This window comes from Rhipicephalus microplus, unplaced genomic scaffold, assembly GCF_043290135.1.
Source record: "Rhipicephalus microplus isolate Deutch F79 unplaced genomic scaffold, USDA_Rmic scaffold_14, whole genome shotgun sequence".
NCBI lineage: Eukaryota > Metazoa > Arthropoda > Arachnida > Ixodida > Ixodidae > Rhipicephalus > Rhipicephalus microplus.
In genome coordinates this window covers 36,272,361-36,291,633 of record NW_027464587.1, presented here as the reverse complement: position 1 = coordinate 36,291,633, position 19,273 = coordinate 36,272,361, and the positions used below count along the sequence as shown (strand labels likewise).

The window sequence follows — 19,273 nt, the reverse complement described above, 5'->3', positions numbered from 1 at the left end:
GTGAGACCATTGGTCTGTACGTGGGACGCCGTCATCCGGCTTTGGCTTGTCTGGCTGTATGCTAAGATTGCGTTAGTTAAGTCAGCAGTAAATGACATACCTCTGTCAGAGATGAGGACCTCTGGGGAAACATGACGCACTATTTCCGTCAAAGATATTCGCTAGCTCGGTGGATGTGTCTTTGGGCAACGCTCTCGTCTTGGCGTAGCGGGCATAGGTTGGCAAACTTACACATGAGTCTACTCATTCAGGCTCACTCAGGGTTACATTGAGGCGTGAGTCTGAGTGAGCTCGGCCTAGAATAAGTTTTGCGAGACTGAGTCTGCGTGAGTTCGCGTGTGAAGAATTTTGGTGAGTCGGAGTCCATGCGAGTCCACTGGAGGAAACAATTTGTGAGTCTGAGTTCAAGTGAGTTTAGCTGAGTTTTTATGTCTGTGATCGTGAGTCCGAGTGAACCCACTAAGTGGAAACTTTCGGTGAGTATAAGTCCCAGTAAGCCCGTATAAAGAAAATGTTAATGAATCTGACTCTGAGTGAGTTCGCTTCAGCAGGGTTTAGGTTAGTCAGCGTCCTAGTGAGTCTTAAGTGAAGAACGTATTTTCGAGGCAGTCTGCGTGGGTTCCCTTTAGTTGACGACCCTACGGTTTCAAATACATTAAAAACCCCCCACTATGTCGTGCCTTGTAATCGTATGAATGTTCAGGCTTATTAAGCCCAAGAGCCCAAGAAATGACTTTTCAAATCATAAAATTGCCAGTTTCTCCATACCCCTGGAATTAGTTCCAGGGGAGGCCATTGCATCACTCATATGTATAAATGAAAATATTTTTTTTACTTGATCATACCTATTCCTCCTATTGAAAGGTATGGAATCAGATGGCATCCCCCGATGCGCACATTAGGTGAGATATTATTAATAAAAAGCGTTGTCAACATAACTAAAAAGCTGTTTCTACGCTAATACAATGCAAGTAAAAAGATTGATGGCATTACACGTTTAAAAGATCATGCGATGCATATAGCATACGTCCAGGACGCTGAACAGCTCGTAGCACTTTTTCCAGTGTTGTATTTGGTCACACAGCTTATCCCCATTGAGGTGAGACGAATAAAGAATTTATGTTTGAAATTTTAGCGAAATATTAGTGGTTTCTTTTCGTGAAATCCAGAATTATTAGTGATGTAATTGGGAATTTCATGCATGTCAACAGCTCGCACTTTAATGTTAGTAGATGAGGTGTTTATAGAGAACACCAGTGACAGTGTATCGCATGGTGATGTAGAAAGAGGAATTTACGTTAATGCATGTTGCGGAACTGAGTCGACCGTTCCCCATAAGACAGAAGGACGGGCGGCGAAGCAGCATAATAAATATCGTGAAAACTGAACATTTTTCATTATTTCGTAATTGTGTATTTAGTGTCATTCACAAATGTTCGAAAGAAACGAACTTGAACCTACGAGGGCATAGAAGTGGGCTGTAAAGCGTGATCTGAAACATGTGCAACAGCAGACCACCTTCATTACGCGGCATCCTAATTGACAATGAACATTATCTACAGTTATGTACATACTTAATGAAGAATGAGTGCAATGCTGTGGGTTCATTATTTATGCAGCTCCAAAGAAGACCAAGAAGCACCTTTCGCAAGGTTTTAGTGCCCCTTCTCTCTGTTGCAGTGAACCACTTCTACTGTCATTTGTTCTTTCGCCTTTTCCTTGAATAAATGCTGCGATTTGGAAAGTTAAGAACGCCAAAGAAATTATTCACAAAAGTGAGAGAGACAGGATGGGCGCTTGTGAACGCCGAGTGATGGCATTGTTTCACACTCAAAAATTTTTGATAGCTATGAACCATCTCACCGATTTTGAAGCGATGACAAAGACCATTGACATTGGTCATGTCAAATATTACCACTCAAACAGCGGTTGTGTTGTTCAGGGTATTTTAAATATTGTAGCGGCCAGATTTCATGAAGAAATGGTAGAAAGCTCCCTTTCAGGCTGTGCGGGAAGCTTCTATTCCTGCAAAAACCAATTTCTTCAAGCTGTAGTGTCGTAAAAGAATTCTTTTACCTCTTTGCAAATTTAAGGGCGTTTCAAATTTAATGCATCGTCTAATTCTTGAATCTCTGTATGAGATATTGATTCCGCATTTTGCAAAACGTATCTAATTCAGTCGTACCGACTAAACATAGCAATACCCGTGCCTGTATTCTTTTTTCTTTTGAATGCCTTTTCATTCATATCCAGCTTTGCACGCTCGTGTACAAAATTATTACCAGCATTATAGCTAATTTGCATTCTTTCAAGAACCTAGGGCTTCACCTGGCTCAAGACTTATCTTGGATGGATCATGTAACCGCATTATTATTTCAGCTAAGAAAATGCTTGGTTACCTTCACCATAATCTTTTCATGGCTCAGTAACACGTAAGATTACTTGCCCATGAAATGCTCGTGTGACCTAAACTTGAATATGCCTGTGCTATTGTTGAGGAATAGGAGACAAGACCGCGGCGATGAGCCCGTGCCAAGGTCACAGTCTATATTTGAGAAGCGGGCGTAGGGAGTGCCGCCGCTGCAGAGTCCAGCTATGCCAGGTACTCAGCCGTTCTGAAATATCCTCGTGGTTCGCGTCCTACGTGCAATGTGGCTCGCTTCTTTTTCGGGGCGGCCAGCTGGCCAAATCTATTGTGGCGCTACATAGGCTCCTCCCATAGTCCTTTGCGCGATTTTAAGCATATGTATACAAAGAGCATATGTACAGAGAGAAAATACAGGTACTATGTGCACGAGCTTCGGAAAGTCTGTGGATTGTCCGCGGAGATGTCCGAGTCGTCATCGGGAAAAACGTTGGGTCTCCAACAGCTCCGGTGGGTATTGCCGCCTAAATGTAGTAGCCCTTTGAACTTCGGACTGCAATGGACAGTTTGCTTTTTATTGCACTGATAAGCTCGGGTGAAGCGCCCTTATTTTAGCTTCTTTTTAGTTTGAGCTTGAGTTTCAACACTTTACGCGTCATTCTCGGCGTTTGCTTGCCGACTTTCTTTTGTTCGGCCCAAAAATACTCATGCAGTGACGACACAATTTTAGGAACATTTCCCAGATCGTGAATACGTGGTTCTCAGTAGCAGTGAAGTCAATAAGACACAATTGCATGTATTCTATGCTCGCATCATCGGCTTTAGAATAATTATAAAGTAATTATATGCAAAGCATTTCTTAGCGAAATTCGGCGACTTTGAGCGTATCTAGCTATCTAGCCGCTTACAACATTTAGTTCTCCTGGCCGTTTCAATTATGGTACCAATACCAAACTTGGTATGACATAACATCACTGTATGACGAATATATTTGGCTAATGACATGAAAATCAAGACATTTATATCATGAATGTCGTGATTTAGATTTCATGGTCCTGCCGCTCTTGAGGTGGTGTCGTCCACATGGCATGTTGGAAAACTGGTGTGGTATGACATAATTGCATAAAACACACAAGCGACAGACCCTAACAACAAAATCATGGCATGCCTGTCATGTACCAACATGACTTCACGCCAAGCTCATGATGCGCTCGCGGCTGTTCCGCTGGCGTCACATATACCAAATTTGGTATTGCAGGACGTGAATGGATGATGAAGGTATGATACTGGTGCAAACATGATAAACATGAGAGGCGTCTCATGTAACAACATGACTACATGGTACGCTCATAGTGCGCTTACGGCCGTTTCGCTAGCTTTACATGTACCAAACTCGGTGTTACGTGATGCGAACGGACGACATAGGTAAATGACACACCCAAACATGATAATCATGACATGCGTACCATGTAACAACATGACTACATGCCACACTCATGATGCGCTCGCGGCCGTTTCGCTAGCTTCACACCTGCCATGTTTGGTATTACGTGACATCAATGGATGACGAAGGTATGTGACGGATGCAAACACGATAATCATGCGATGCTGTAATGTGAGAACAGGACGACATGCCACAGGCAAGGCGCCAATACGTGACGCGGTGGGCGTGCTCGCCGGCGTTCATTTTGTCGCGTCATGCCGGCGTCCCCACGCCAGGCAACAGTCCTGCAACACACTCGCAAGCGCACGCCACGCTGCGTTCCTTTGCCGCATGCGCGTGTCAGTGCGTCCGGCGTCCCTTCGTCACGAAAAGAGGGAACGCAGTGTTGTCTGGGTAACGCATCGGAGCAAATTTCGCGCCGGTTGCCGTCATGCCGCACCGACCGACGCTAGTCGCACTGGTCGCGCCTGGCGTCAGACCATAGAGTCCTCCCGTTATGCCAACGTTGCGTCGCTGTGCCCAGCTTGTGCACGCGTCAACGCTACGTTGGAGTATATTCGGCCCTCATAATGTTCTCACAGTCGATTAGCTAGCTCCACATATACGAAATATGGTGTTAAGTGACGTCAATGAATGATAAAATATGACTGGTGCCAAATTGATAATCCTGACACGCATATTATGTAAGAACATGACAACATGCCACGCTAATAGCGTGCTCGCGGCCGTTTCGCTAGCTCCACATGTACTAAACTAGGCATCACGTGACGTAAATAGATAAAGGTAAACAACACATCCAAACACGATAATCATGACATGGAAGTCATGAACGGCATCATTTACTTCCGCCCCGTAACGTTGTGCTGATTTTAAAGTGTCATATCAAACTTTCTTATTCGTGCTTCGCATGTCATCCATTTCTGCTGTACGTGGGATCTGCCAATTTTTTGAATGTGCGTTTGGTGATAACAGGCGCAAATATCGGCAATAAGACAGTTAAAAGCTTGTGATCAGAGAGACCTGTATCAACTGCTCTAAATGGCCCAAGTTCGTTCATTTAGAGCATTTTTTGGGATTGTCTGGTGTAGAGTGCCGAAACCTTGAAGCACAGACACGAAGCATCTCTTCCACCACGTCCGCTGTGAATTGTCGCCCACGGTCACTGATTACAGTTTTTGGAGGTCCGCGTCGTGAATCACGAAACGTAGCGTGAAGAAAGACACATCGGCTTCAGTTGACGATGGTACGGCACCTGCCTCGCAGTACCGTGGTAAATGATTGGTGCATATGAACACCCAGATCTTTCCATCACAAGACCAGAGAAAGACCCAAGAAGGTCACTCCCGACTAGCTCGAATGGAGTTATAGGGAGCGGCATCGTATGTAATTGCCGCGGAGAGGCACTAGTTGGGCGCTTCTGACGTTTACACTCGTTGCAGCTAGACAAGTAGTGTTCCATCTTCTGGTGTCTTTTGGGCAAGCAAAGCCTTTCTTGAAGACGGCAAAAAATTTTCGCAGGGGCTAAACGACCGAATGGTGGGTTCTCATGCATAACCTGCAGGACGCAAAAGCAGGGACTCTTCGGAGCCACCAGAAGATAGCGTGAGTCGGTGCTCGTGTATTTTTTTTTTTTGCGAACTAGTCCGTCTCGGGTAAATCGCGTAGGTGATGATATTCGTTTGGTAAAAAGAAGTTGCTGTAAGAATGTGGTAAAAAACGCTGCCCTGGAGAGTGTGCGTCATGCTTTGACGTAGAAAATTGGTGTGCGGGGCCGATTTAGTATTTGAAGGTGCGCGGGAATCATCATGATGGTGATAGCGGTAAAACTATGAGCGCGCCTATGCGCGTGCTCGTGCGCGTACCACGTGGAAAAGCTCCCGAGCCACGGGGACAGCTCGGCTAGCCCCAGAGAGCAGAGAGCAAGGACAAGTTCGGGCCACGCCCTGGCAGCTCGTTCTGACCCTCCGTGCCCGGGCCTCGTCCCGGCGTTGAAGTCCTCGGGTGCGTCCTAGACTGGGCGTCGCCCCACCTCACCTCCACGTTGGTCTGAAGCGGCGTTCGTCACGGCCAGCTGCTGTTCTGGTCTTGGAGCGAGACGCTGTCCGAGGTCTGTTCGCGGCAGACGGGCGGTACGCTGTTCTCGGTGGTGTACAGGCAAGCCCAGGCGTTGACCACCGTACTAGGATGGCCCTGGCGGTTATCTTCTAGACCGAGCCCCGCCTCGGTACGAACTCCGTAAGCACAAGGCACACCGCCTCCTGACTACCAGAGAGCTCAAGGTCGAGCGCCACGTTCACGCCCCAAGAGTAGAACGTGAGTGGACGAACAAGAACGTTAACTCTCTTCCGCGTAGGACCGTGAACTCGTGTATATATGTGTGAGTTTATGTTGTGTGTATCCCTGTCCGTCTTCGTGTATATAAAAGTCTCTCGTTGTCCTCGAACGTCCTCTGTCCTCATCTGGCTAACCTGCGCCCACAGTTGCCCACCAATTTTGGCGAGCCTGCCAGGATCAGAAGATTCCAGGATAGATCGGCCTACCTTCTTGCCGAGAGCCAGACGGGCGGGACGAACCGATGTATTTAGAGAAATTGCACGTGATCGAAACGGACATGGGCCTTGCCAGGATCGGCACTCAACATCTTTCAGGCGAGAATTGGTCGCACACAGAGTGCCTGTAAACGTGCAAAGACTGCTTTGTATTGGAGAGGAGGTCGGGTGGTCTTGCGCCGACTTAGAGCGAATGTTGCAAGAAGACTTTGATGAGGAACAAAAGAGAATTGATTTCGAACTGCGGTACATATGCAAAAATGACAATGAGCGTGTGCGTTTGCGACAGGAAGGAGAGAAGCTGTTGTCTGAGATCAGCACAGCTATCTTGGAAATCCGAGAGATTGCAAATAGGGTAGCGCTTAAGGAGCTTAATGAAGAGGACCAAGTCAATAATCTCAAGGATGAGATAGTTATCCATGATGTGGACACAAATCTGTCAGGTACACCCAAAAAAGTGTGTGTTGGAGAACGTGGTGATGTAGCTCTGGGTACACGGTCTGCTAGTGAATGTGTTAAGCAGACATGTGATGGCATTGAAGGTGACGGAAGTATAGAGCAGCATGGCCTCTGCAGTGGTCAGCTGAAACCTCTCGGCCATACAAAGAGCACGTCATGCGCATCTGAGACTTTTGCTTCGGAGCCCAACGAAAAGCGAGTGGCATTGAAAAACCCTAAAACAGAGCCAGAAGATGACCATAATTCGAGCAAGAGGGGCCGGAACTCCAAGAATTGTAGTGTAGGTAGGAACGCTGTGAGCCCAAAACATGGTACTCCGTACCATGCGGAGGCAAATGAACTTCGAGACAACCGAAAGATGTGGCGCTCACACCCTGATGTTTGGATCGAACATTGTTCTATCTACGTAAACATCGGGAAGCCACCGCGGTACACAGAAGCACATAGGAAGAAAGAGCTCTGGGTCTGCGCTAGTACATGGAAGAAAAGGAGAAAGAATACAAACCTGGTTGACCGATTCTGAACTGAACTGCGACACGACAATGGACTTGGAACTGCATGCGGAACCAATTCCCCGCGCTGACATAATGTTTGCCCGACTTACTGGGCGTCGATGCTTCCAAGCTTGACTCGACGAATTCATCGTGCTGCCCGGTGCCTGTGTTCACCGCAACGGCATGAGCGAGTGGTCGTTGGCCTAGGCATCGGGTCACAAGCGTGCGGTGCCGTGCATTCCGTGTGTGGACGCCCTTGGTACATCGTCAAAGACAAAATATTATCATCGTTGAATGTGTTCAGTTTATGCGTATTGTGTCAGTTGTCATGTCTTTCAGTTGTGCTCCGTCTTACTTGATAATGTATTTTCTGTGTTCACGGTCACGGCTCTGCGCGTCCGAGTTCCTGGGTCTACGAACAATCACAGTCACCGAGAATAATTGTCAGCTAAGTGAAACCAGCTGTACGCTTTTAATATGGCAACCTAAGAGCTGAAATGTTATTTCAAGGCGCATGAAGTCGAGTTACACTTGAAAAGTGTACAGATTCTTTTAGGTGTGGCACAATCTTGTCACATATTTTTGCCTTTTTTATTATTATTTATTTTTTTTTCACTGTCATCCGTCGATGTGGATGGGCGATGATAAAGAATACCGCTGCCAAAGTGCGCTTTTATGCCGGTAAATCTTTGAGTGTATATTACAGTGCCCTATAGTGCCAGCGAGACACTTGGACATTCCAGTCTAATCATGAACATGCCTACCCTTTTTACCCCGCCGTTTCGCTGTTCTTGAACTGGGGGGAAGATGTGGTAAAAAACGCTGCCCTGGAGAGTGTGCGTCATGCTTTGACGTAGAAAATCGGTGTGCGGGGCCGATTTAGTATTTCAAGGTGCGCGGGAATCATCAAGATGGTGATAGCGGTAAAACTATGAGCGCGCCTATGCGCGTGCTCGTGCGCGTACCACGTGGAAAAGCTCCCGAGCCACGGGGACAGCTCGGCTAACCCCAGAGAGCAGAGAGCAAGGACAAGTTCGGGGAACGCCCCGGCTCCTCGTTCTGACCCTCCGTGCCCGGGCCTCGTCCCGGCGTTGAAGTCCTCGGGTGCGTCCTAGACTGGGCGTCGCCCCACCTCACCCCCACGTTGGTCTGAAGCGGCGTTCGTCACGGCCAGCTGCTGTTCTGGTCTCGCAGCGAGACGCTGTCCCAGGTCTGTTCGCGGCAGACGGGCGGTACGCTATTCTCGGTGGTGTACAGGCAAGCCCAGGCGTTGACCACCGTACTAGGATGGCCCTGGCGGTTATCTTCTAGACCGAGCCCCGCCTCGGTACGAACTCCGTAAGCACAAGGCACACCGCCTCCTGACTACCAGAGAGCTCAAGGTCGAGCGCCACGTTCACGCCCCAAGAGTAGAACGTGAGTGGACGAACAAGAACGTTAACTCCCTTCCGCGTAGGACCGTGAACTCGAGTATATATGTGTGAGTTTATGTTGTGTGTATCCCTGTCCGTCTTCTTGTATATAAAAGTCTCTCGTTGTCCTCGAACGTCCTCTGTCCTCATCTGGCTAACCTGCGCCCACAGTTGCCTACAAAGGTGCAGTTCTTTTGTTCCTCACGTTAAAAGACCTTGGTATTGGGAATTGATTGGTCCAGTGATGAGATGTATGTGTCGAAGTTGTCCGCGTCACATTCTGTCGTTGGAAGCGGTAGTCACAGAAGACAATCTGCGTCAGCGCGACGTTGGCCGCTTTTATAGGAAACCGTGCAATCATATTCTTGTAGTGTGGACAAAGTGCCCAGCAAGCAAACCGGCCAGATGAGTCACGCAGATTCACCAACCGTAAGAGAGAATAATGGTATGTCACGAGGGTGAAGGGGCGTCCGTGAGGTAGGACCGGAGGCGCTGCACCGTGAAGACTACTGCAAGGCATTCTTGCTCTGTGAAAGTGTAGTTACGCTCGTACTTGCTAAGCGAGTGACCTGCATACGCTACGACATGTTCTTCATTACCCAAGTGTTGAACCAAGGCTGCACCTACAACATGAAGCTGGCTTCCACTGAACATGAAGTTTAGTGAAAGCCAGAGAATTGAAAAGAATCGCATGGTACGTCAAAAGAAGCTTCAACTCAGAAAGAGGGGACTGAGGTCCAGTCAAACTGCGTCGCTTTGAAGCAGGCAATTGAGCGGATGCACTCTAACGCAAAATTACCCGAAAAAAAGAGTAACAAAGCCCAATAGGCGTGCGCGATGAACGAATAGGCCATTGAGAAGCAACCACAGGGGAAAGCGTGCCACCTGCAAACCACCTAGTCTCCAAACACGCTCCCAAGGGATGAACAGCGCGGGAAATGCGGGCAGTGCACAAAGCGTCGCCAAGGTCACTAGCTGTCCTCCTTCTTTCCTGGCTTAGCCTTTCCCTGTATTTTGCTGGCGATGGTTCGCGTTGCGTCATGCTCGGAGTGGTCGACCACGGCCGCCTGGATTCGACGATCTAGCAATTACGACGTGGTGCTTATGTGTACGCTTGAATGAGCGGGCGCTGCTGCTTTTACGTTTCACCGCACCCTTGAAGTCTGGAGCAGGTCTTCACACGTCACCACGCCGCGCTGTATATCTCTGGCTTCGAGATAGTCACGACCAACACACGCCTGCAAATTGGGAAGGCCAACATGGCGGCCGAGAAGACAGCAGGCCTATCGAATACATTACTTCAGTGCCACTCAGGGCAGAAAAAATCAGCGATGGATTCTTTCGCAAGTATGTGATCATTCTTTATACTACTTGTCGCGTGTGCGATACGGATAGCGCTTGCCGGCAATGGGCTCGGTCGTGTTGTGTATCGCGCGCACAAAATGCATCGTGAAGGTCAGCTTGAGCGCCTGCAGTTCGCCTGTGTTTTGCGACCACCTGGAAATTGGCCGCCATTGCTGTCAGTCTCCCGTACGCACGCTCGTCGAGTGCTCGCCTGTCTTCGTCGCCGCGATGAGCTCCAGGCTGGCGATATTGGGCTGAGACCTCGTCATTGTGTTGGGAGTCATCGAAAACGAGTTGAGGGTTCTCGTAACGAGCTTGGTTGTAGTATGTCGAGCGCTGTAAGAGCATCAGCACGGGCTGGTGGGGCTTTTGCTAGCGTCGGTACTCAGTGAAAATTGGTCGCCATTACAGATTGCTTCCCCGTCAGTCGGTTGCAAGCAGCTCGGCGCCGTCCGTTGGCCGCAGCGGCGAACTCCCGTTTGCGCGCTGCATTTGCACTCGCCCGAGTTTGTGGAAAATGGCCCCATTACCATCGATTTATTCGGCGCTAGCTCCAAACGAGCTCAGCGCTGTTCGTGGCGGCGACCAAGCGTATGCTCGCTCTCCTGTTCGAAGTTCGCTAGTGGCAGACACTCCGCGTGGAGCGCCGTGTTTGGTCTCGCATTCGCTTACTCGAGCTGAACGACGTCGCTCGCTTAGAACTCGCCAACTTCTTGGCGGCACGCGGCAAAGTGGTTCGCGGAGCTGTGGCTGCGGTCGCCGCTCCTAATCTGTTGCGCTACGGGCATCGAAATGAGTTTTTGACGATGTGTCACATCATGGTTAAATATTAGCATGTCATGCCTCACGTATATTATTGTTTAACCTTGCACGCATTTCTCATATGCATTCGTGTTCATCCTCTGTCACGTGTGACAAACGATTTTACATACTTGTTTTGCAGCCGTGGACACATACCATGCTGAAGGCTGTGTGCGCTGGCATCTGCGTTGCCTGTCATTCATCTCTTTCGTCAGAGCAGCTTCAGAGTCACTGCACGAAACGTGAAGGTAAGGTTATTTGTGTGTCAAATTTTGCACACACGCTTTTGTATTAACTTGCACGTACTTGCCATATGCGTGCATCTTTTGTCACGTGTGTCTATTTTTCAATCCTATTGTACGTACAGCCATGGGAACACAACAGACAGAAGGCTACGTGCGCTGGCGTCAGCAAAGGCTGTCATCTATTGGTTCCATCGGACGAGCTCCACAAGGAGTGAACAAGATGTGACAACGAGACGGGACGTTTACACTTCACCACAAATTCACTTAAAAGAATGGAGAAAATTTGTTTGTATGAAGAAGAATAAAAGATTTCGATGTCCTACTTTTGTCTTTCCTTGTTGCTGTGACTGCGAAAGCAGTTACACATAGGTGGCTAACTGCTTTTTGCGTGTTCATTTCTTCGCTATTTGTAGCTCACTGCGCAGAAAAACAGACAAAAAACTGTTAGGCCTGGCCGAAAATAAATAAAAAACAATGTTTGAACTGGAGATAAAAAGTTCATCCGATTTTAGTATTTGAGTGGATCAACCAATAGTTCAGCAAGGTGCAACTGTAAGGACTAACGGTTGTCCAGAAGGTGTAAATGTGGTGATTAACAGTTGCCCTATAAGGTGCAAATGTGAGGAATAAATGTTAGTTCTTTGAGGTGAATTGTGGGACTAACGGTTACTCACTGAGGTGTAAATGTGAGGACTAAATGATAGTCCCTTGAGCTCGTCTGTGGGGACTTACTTTTAGACCCGGTGCCGTTTGTCGTTAAAGGGATTAATGGTTGTGGCAGCCCCATTAGTCTCCAAAAGGACAAACCATACGCCCTTTTATTACTTTATTACCCTTTTGCATTAGAGTGTATTCGGTACTGACGAAACTTGGAATGAACTGACGGAAGTAGTAACAAAGCCACAAAAAGCTGCGCAATTATTTCACAAAGTGAGGTTGCTTAAACGCCTCTACTGCAGCTATCTTCACGGGATTCGGTCTTATGTATGCCTTATTTGACCACTAGGTGTCAAAGAACAAGTGATTGGCGCTTTCTAAAACTACACTTTTTTGCAGTTGAGCACGAAGCAGGCTTTTCGTAATCAGTGCAGCTCGAGACTGAGGCACGTGTTGTGCTCTTAAAAGGTGCACCGACAAATGGTCGTCCGAGTAACATATGCACACTTCCCACTTCCCACGGAGGGCTTGCTAATACATGGCAATACATGCAATAGATGGCACGCGAACAGGTGCCTTGTATTAGCAAGCCCTCCGTGGCTTTGTCCGAGAAGGAACGCAGGTTCCTCGAAGGTTTCGGTGCGGGCAGGTAGTTATTTTATCTTTACCTTTCTGTTTCGTTTTCTTCTAGGTTTTTTCTTTGCTGTTTTTCAGTGCCTTTGTTTTTGTGTTGTTTGTTTTTGGTTTTCTTACTCATGTTCTGCTCTTTGTGCCATATGGTTTTTATCACATGGTCACTGTCTGCTCTATATATTTTCGTGCTCTGCGCAATAAACTCAGTTGGAAGTTAGCGCTCATGTCTTTCGTGTCCTTCTTGTCTCTGTGTCGTCGTTTTGTTCTCGCGTTATAACTATCGTCTGAAGTGGGGGCCCAGCATGAAAATGGTCATATTGCGGTACGCATGCCACAGCGAAAAAAATTCTGGTTGAAGGGGGGAGGGCGCACTGGTTAGGTGTGTCACCCCCATCTTCACCTCGTACGGCGTCTGGCATATTCATGCCGTGTTTTGGGATGTTGCATCACAGATGTAATTGTCAGTTCGCGCTCATCCTGTGTATATTTGCGAGCTCATTTCGTGCGCCCTCCTTTTTGTTCAATCAGCATGCATTGCGTTGTTAGTTCGCGGTCGTTCGGTATTGTTTTAGGGGGAGGGGAAGTTCTTGTTAGTCTAACCTTGTACTGCGTAAGGTGTAACCGAGAAAAGAAGAGACCGGGAAAAAAGGAAGACAGTATTTCCCACAAAGTATAATAAACGGTGCCGCCTCATAGAGGTACATACAAACTGCAGTTCCGTGAGAATATATCTAGATGGCGCTGTACCGCTACTCTCCGATTGGCTGCCACCTGGGTTGGACCTGGGTGCGTGAGGAAGGAGTGCTTCTCCCAGTCTCCTGGACCATCGCTGTAAGTGGCGGATAGTTTGTGGGGCATGGAAGGCGGCTTGTGCTCGTCGCCTCATTGGTGGGAATGGACGAAGCTGAGCGGAAGAGACGGACGGCCACATGGACGCATGCACGGATGAATGGGCATACGAACAGATGAACGAACACACGCACTGAAGGATGGACCGACACACCAACACTCAGACAGACACACGCACAGACAGACAGACACACAGACAGACAGACAGACAGACAGGCAGACAGACAGACAGACAGACAGACAGACAGACAGACAGACAGACGCTTTGCCCCACTAATCATCATTCATTCCGTGGATATGCTGTGATTTTCTTGTGTGACATTTCTGTGTGAAGAGTGAGCTGCAAGTTCTGAGCTGCTTGCCGTTCTTCGCAGAATATTACCATTTGGTGCAATGCCAATCATTCGTTTGCCATTGTGGTTAAACAATGCACAGTAAACGCCCAAATACTTCTGAGAAGACAAGTTTCACTTTCGTGTTCTAGCAATCTCTATGGTAGAGGGATAAGCCTTTCTTTTTTCCCAGTCTTCCTTTTCACCATGTGCTTCTCTCGCAAAACACCGACACATCTTTCTCCTATGTGGCTTGATAACCTTCATGGGTGAAAGAAGAGAACGAGGACGAAGCAAACAAACAGGCAAAAACAGCTCAGTGATTCCTCGTGAGGCACGCGGAATTTGAACCCACACATTTACGATCATAAGGAGGGCGTCTTATAACCACTCAACTGTCTATGCCCTAGCTTATTGGGGAAAAACAGAGCCGTTCTAAAGGACAAAGTTGCTAGAAAATACGTTAAGAATGGTTGGACTCCGCTTGGATGAATCAATATAACTGTTAATTTTGATGAGGGAATAATTATTGGGTCCAGAATACCCCGATTATGGAGGACAAGGCAAAAACTGCGCGCAAATGCATTAGGAGGGTGGACAAGGCACAGCCGCTGATCCTGTATACCGACCATGTGCGCGCTGTTTTCGGCTTCTTTCAATGCGCCAAATAGCTCTAGATGTGTTATCCTAGTTATAGCGGGACTTAGCAGTGTAGCGGGACATAGCAGTTTTAGCGGGACATAGCAGTTATAGTAGTGTAGCTTGTACGAAACACTTTATATATTCTTTTAGTGCCTCTACGGAAGGTCTCGTGGGTTTTGCAAGTCTGCCCAGTTATATTTAGCCAGAATTTAGAAGTATGTCGACGCACACTAAGACAATGTGACCATGCAGTTGATGCAATATTGCGTATAGTAAGTCATAGTATGCCTTGTTTTCCACCTAAATAACTAACTAGCCATCGTTGAATAACTAAATATTGAAGTATCAACTTATGTCAAAACTTTCATGTTGAAATTCAGAGACTAGTTTTCAAAACGTCCAATTAGACAGTTTCTCACTATCTAGTAAATACTAGTGTCTTCTAGTTGTTACGGCAGCCCGCTAAAATATACCACTTGAAATTCCCGCGTAGGAGCACCTAATTTTCTAAGATATTTTTTTAAAATACCATTGTTACTTTTTTTGACTGAGCCGCCATGCCACGCTCACTCTTTTCCTCCCTCCTTCACCATCATTCGGAAAAGGTCATAAAAGTCGAGCGTGTTATCAGCGTGACATAAAATTATTCATATAAAAGTGGTGAAATCCGGTGCTCACATGGTCACCGTTCAAGAGAGGATATGACCTGTTGAGAAAGGAGGCTTGGCGTTTTGAGTGAGGATATGAAAAAGAAAATAGGTGAAGTAGAGGAGAGTGTCGCAACTTTCCATACCGCACAGTGCCTAAAGCGCTCTCTAACGTTCTGCGTACATATAATATGCTTCCTCTGCGAAAGTGCATGACAGCGCAGGTGCGCAACTGGACTTGGTGCGTGTTTTTAAACATTTCCTGGGCACGTTCGACGCAAACATTTTGGTCTGTCTGTCTGCCTGTCTGTACATTTGTCTGTTTGTCCACTCTTGTGGCATTGGGTACTTGAAACGCCCAACCCATCCGCAACGCCCACCAATGTTGCTCAAAGTTAAGCGTTCATGCTTGTGCAATTGTCCTATAAAAAGATGATTGCGCATGTCTGGGATACCATACCAACACGTACATATTCTGAATGTGCGTCTTTTTCTAGAAAAGGCATCCATAAGTAATTTTAAGGACCGTAGCGCTTATCACGCTGCGCTGACCATGCAACGCATGCATGGAAAGGCGAGTGTTTCCAACGCTTTGCTAAAACAAGACGGTGGTGGCATCTACCCGTCGCCTTGCGTTCTACACCTTATCATCTCTGAGATGGGCGCACACACCTGTGTCAGTGCCACGCACTTTGTTTTCTAAGAAAACTGCCAGATGGCGCTCATGTTTCACGTGTGACGTGAGATGATGTGCTCCTTTACCTCCGCTGCACGCTCGAGGAACTCAAGCGCAGCGCCTCCAGAATGTCATTCACCAATTTTTTTGCGCAGAATATCAAATAAATGTCTTGTTCATTGTCTCCACACGCAAGACTATCATCTTTCGACGACATTTCCAGAATACTATGCAGATACGGGGCCAATTGTTTTTCTGTATTTCAAGGGCACCTGTAGGAAGCAGGAAAAGACTGATAGCAGACAGCAGAAATAAACCTGAAATTGTTTATTGAGAGTTTTGCAAGCTGGTAGACAGCTTTCCTTGTGAAATTGTTAACCCAGCTTCATTGTCTCAAACATTCTAGCTTAAGAAAGCCTAAGTAGGTTTTTGGACCCATCATCATGAATTGCGTCACAATATTTGTAAAAGAGTCCACGTCCTTGTCCAGCGCTTTGTGCTTCCATAAGTAGTTATAGATGTCGTACGAACTCAGCGACCTACTCACATTCCATGATCGCCAATTCGTCAGCGTAGTGCTACATAGAAGTATTGCAAACAGGTGTTGCTGTGCACTGATTCACTGTTGGCCTTTTCTTCTGACTTTCTTGTTCTATGGTGTGCTTGAACGTGCTTACGCACATAAAATACGAACACGCTTGAAGATGGCCAAAAAGCGGCGTACCTAAGTACACCGAACACGTCCACATAAAAAGACGGAAACACAAGCGCTATTGCATAAGCAGCTAAACTAAAACAACTTATGAAGCCTTCGGAAGCCAAAAGAAGGAGTGACTTGTTGGGCAATTTGAATAATTCTTAACGAGATTATGGCTGGAAAAAAACACGAAAGGGCTTGTCTTTCTAAGGTGTTTTCTCGCTCCCAAATCTCGCGAAAAAAAGATGTGTATACACCTAATTTTGCTGAAAAGGCGTATAGCCCTGATCTCTCTGAAGCTTTATTGCACACACACGAGGACAAATATGATAGACACAGGCACAATCGCTGTTCTCTGTGTCTCTATCGTACTTGTCCTCGTGTTTCTGCGCTAAAGCTTCAGTATGCAATAGGACCAGCTAGCCCGTCTTCCCGTATTCCTGAGCGCTCGCTTCGGGTAATCATCTATGAGACAAAATGCTGCAGAAACTGCTCACTTCGGGCCATCATCTCTGAAACAGGAACCTGGTAGGAGTGTCTTGTCAGTTTTTTTTTGTAATATACCCTTAAATTTTGAAAATTGATTATTCTCGCTTGGTTCAAAACTCAGGCCACGTGAAAAATTTTTTCGAGAACGCAAACCAGGCAACTCATGGCTTTCTGATTTTTTTTCTGTTTAGACAAAAACCTTATAATATAGAACTCCCAAAGTGAAATGATGACTAACGTGGGACAGTGATTATGTGTGTGTCGCTTTATAAGTGCAAGTTTTTGTGCTTCCGTGCGTCATCTCACCTTCACACAAAGTGAAGATTATTTAATTTCACAAGTATGGACGGATAGACCCCACACAAACTTTTATAAAATATCAATAATAATTAATGCAAAAAACGACGGGCTGTCTTCGTTGTCTTGTTCTAGGCTGCGTCGTGCTGGCCTACGAAGAAGCTGATGACCGCTGGCATCGAGTAGCCATGTTGCCCGAGCCACGCCATCACCACGCAGGCGCCATTATAGGCGACAACGTGTACGTCGTCGGTAAGTGGTCAATCGTTGCGGAAGAACTCATTGAAAAAATGCTCTTCAAATATAACTTGGTCATTTGAGTGAGTACCTTAGCTATTGTCGGAAAGTCGGAAATTAGACAGTGAAATATAAGGCATGGGACCCACGGAACACCTTGCCTGTCCTTAATCTCACCATAGGCGGGCGCACACAACGTGGCACATGAAAGGGGGTGTAAAGTCAGCTTTATACAGTGCTATCATAGAGAGGGGGGTGTTGCGACTTAAGGAGAGGTTCTCAACGTCATTCGATACGTTCGTATCATCATAGGGATGGGAGGGCACTGCTACAGCCTTCCTCGCTTTCTCAAGGTGAGCCGTGCGCCCACACACGACACATTCTTTGACTGCGATGTCAATTTTTTTATTAATTAATACATCACATGCCCCGGAAGAGGCATAAGGTGAGTGGGGCATACAGTGAAATAAAGTTCGTGAGTACCCGTATATACAGAAATCTGCAAATAGCAAAAGATATTGCACAGGTGTGAGTAAAGATTGCAGGCACACAATATAACACAGCCAAAACACATTTGCTTCATTTTACACCATGTATTGAAATGGAAAGGCTGTGCCAATGCTATTGTAAGACAAACGTAACCAGAATGAGAAGCAACCTTGCAGAAGCTTATCGCAAGTAAAACACACACACGCACACACACACACACACACACACACACACACACACACACATATATATATATATATATATATATATATATATATATATATATATATATATATATATATATATATATATATATATATATATGTATGTATGGAATATAGCACAACGGGAGCGTTGTCAACAAGGATAAATATATTTATTTCCCAACAGTTTCGGGAGGGGTCCTCCCTTCATCAGGGGGTGAGTTATACTGACATGAATTTCCAAACATCGTTGCTGCCGCGTCCCTCTCGCCTTGAAACATGTTTGCTACAGTGAGAGGGAACTGAAAAAAAAGGAGGGGAGAAAAAAAAGAAAAAGAAAGAAAAAAAGAAAGTAAAAAAGAGGAAGAACCACAGTCAACACTGAGAACGAAACCAACTGTCCGTGTACGTCCACAAACGTTTCTTATCACGTGCTGTTCAGTTCTCGACGTGTGTCGGGCCATCCAAGATTGTCGCCGCGGTGCCGGGAGGGTCCGTGACTGCGTGCGTAAAGAAAGGGTTTCCCCGTAAAGGGTTGGTCGGCTCTTTTTACCTTTAATCTTCGTCCGTTTCCCTTCAATGGTCATCAAGCGGTAGGCGAACGAAAACACTTTGTATGTGCATGTGGAAAAAAGAAGAAAAGAAAAAAATGAATGAAGAAAAAACGAAAACAAGAATGAACAGTGTACACGTACGAGTCAGTCAGAAAAAAGCATGGTCTCCAGCTATCAATCTTTGTCACCAATTTCCTCTTGGCTTACTTTTTGGAGGCAGTTGAGTTTACCGGGTTCCTCGTTGATGCCGGGTACTAATGTTCGAATTTTGAAAATAAAATATGCCTCACGCTGTTCACGCTCGTATATTTTCAAAACTGTGGTTTGGCAGGCGCAGATGTCTAGATAAAGGTAGCTTCGGCAGTGTAGTGGCGGGGTACCGGTGATTATTGAACCCCAGCCGAAATGGCGTGTCTGTTTGGCCGATATATTCTTGTCCACAGACGTTGCAATGTAGCATGTATATTACGTTACTGGAGTCACAATTAAGGCTTTCAGTTATGCAGACTTTGAAATCCGAGAAGTTCGCTTTGGATTCACGTGTTGTGACCATCTGTGGGCATACCTTGCATCGAGCTTTTCCGCAGGGAAGGTACCTTGATTGAAATTTGGGGGTGGTTGTTTTTGCTCTGACAAGAATGTCTTTCAGATTTTTATCCCGGCGGTACACCACGTGGGGTGGCTTCGCGAAGATAGAAGTTAGTCGTTTGCTTTGCCTGATTATGTTGAAATGGCGGGAAGGTATGTTGTGATTCGTG

The 19,273-nt window shown here is 46.6% G+C and overlaps 1 protein-coding gene across 1 annotated transcript in view; it reads left to right on the top strand.

The window, feature by feature from the left end:
* LOC142784403 (beta-scruin-like) overlaps positions 1-19,273 on the top strand; it is a 315,658-nt gene that overhangs the window by 82,889 nt on the left and 213,496 nt on the right. Inside the window, exon 6 of the mRNA XM_075882771.1 lies at positions 17,168-17,284. Within this exon, the coding sequence (XP_075738886.1) occupies positions 17,168-17,284 (117 nt within the window). The remainder of the gene's footprint in view (positions 1-17,167; positions 17,285-19,273) is intronic.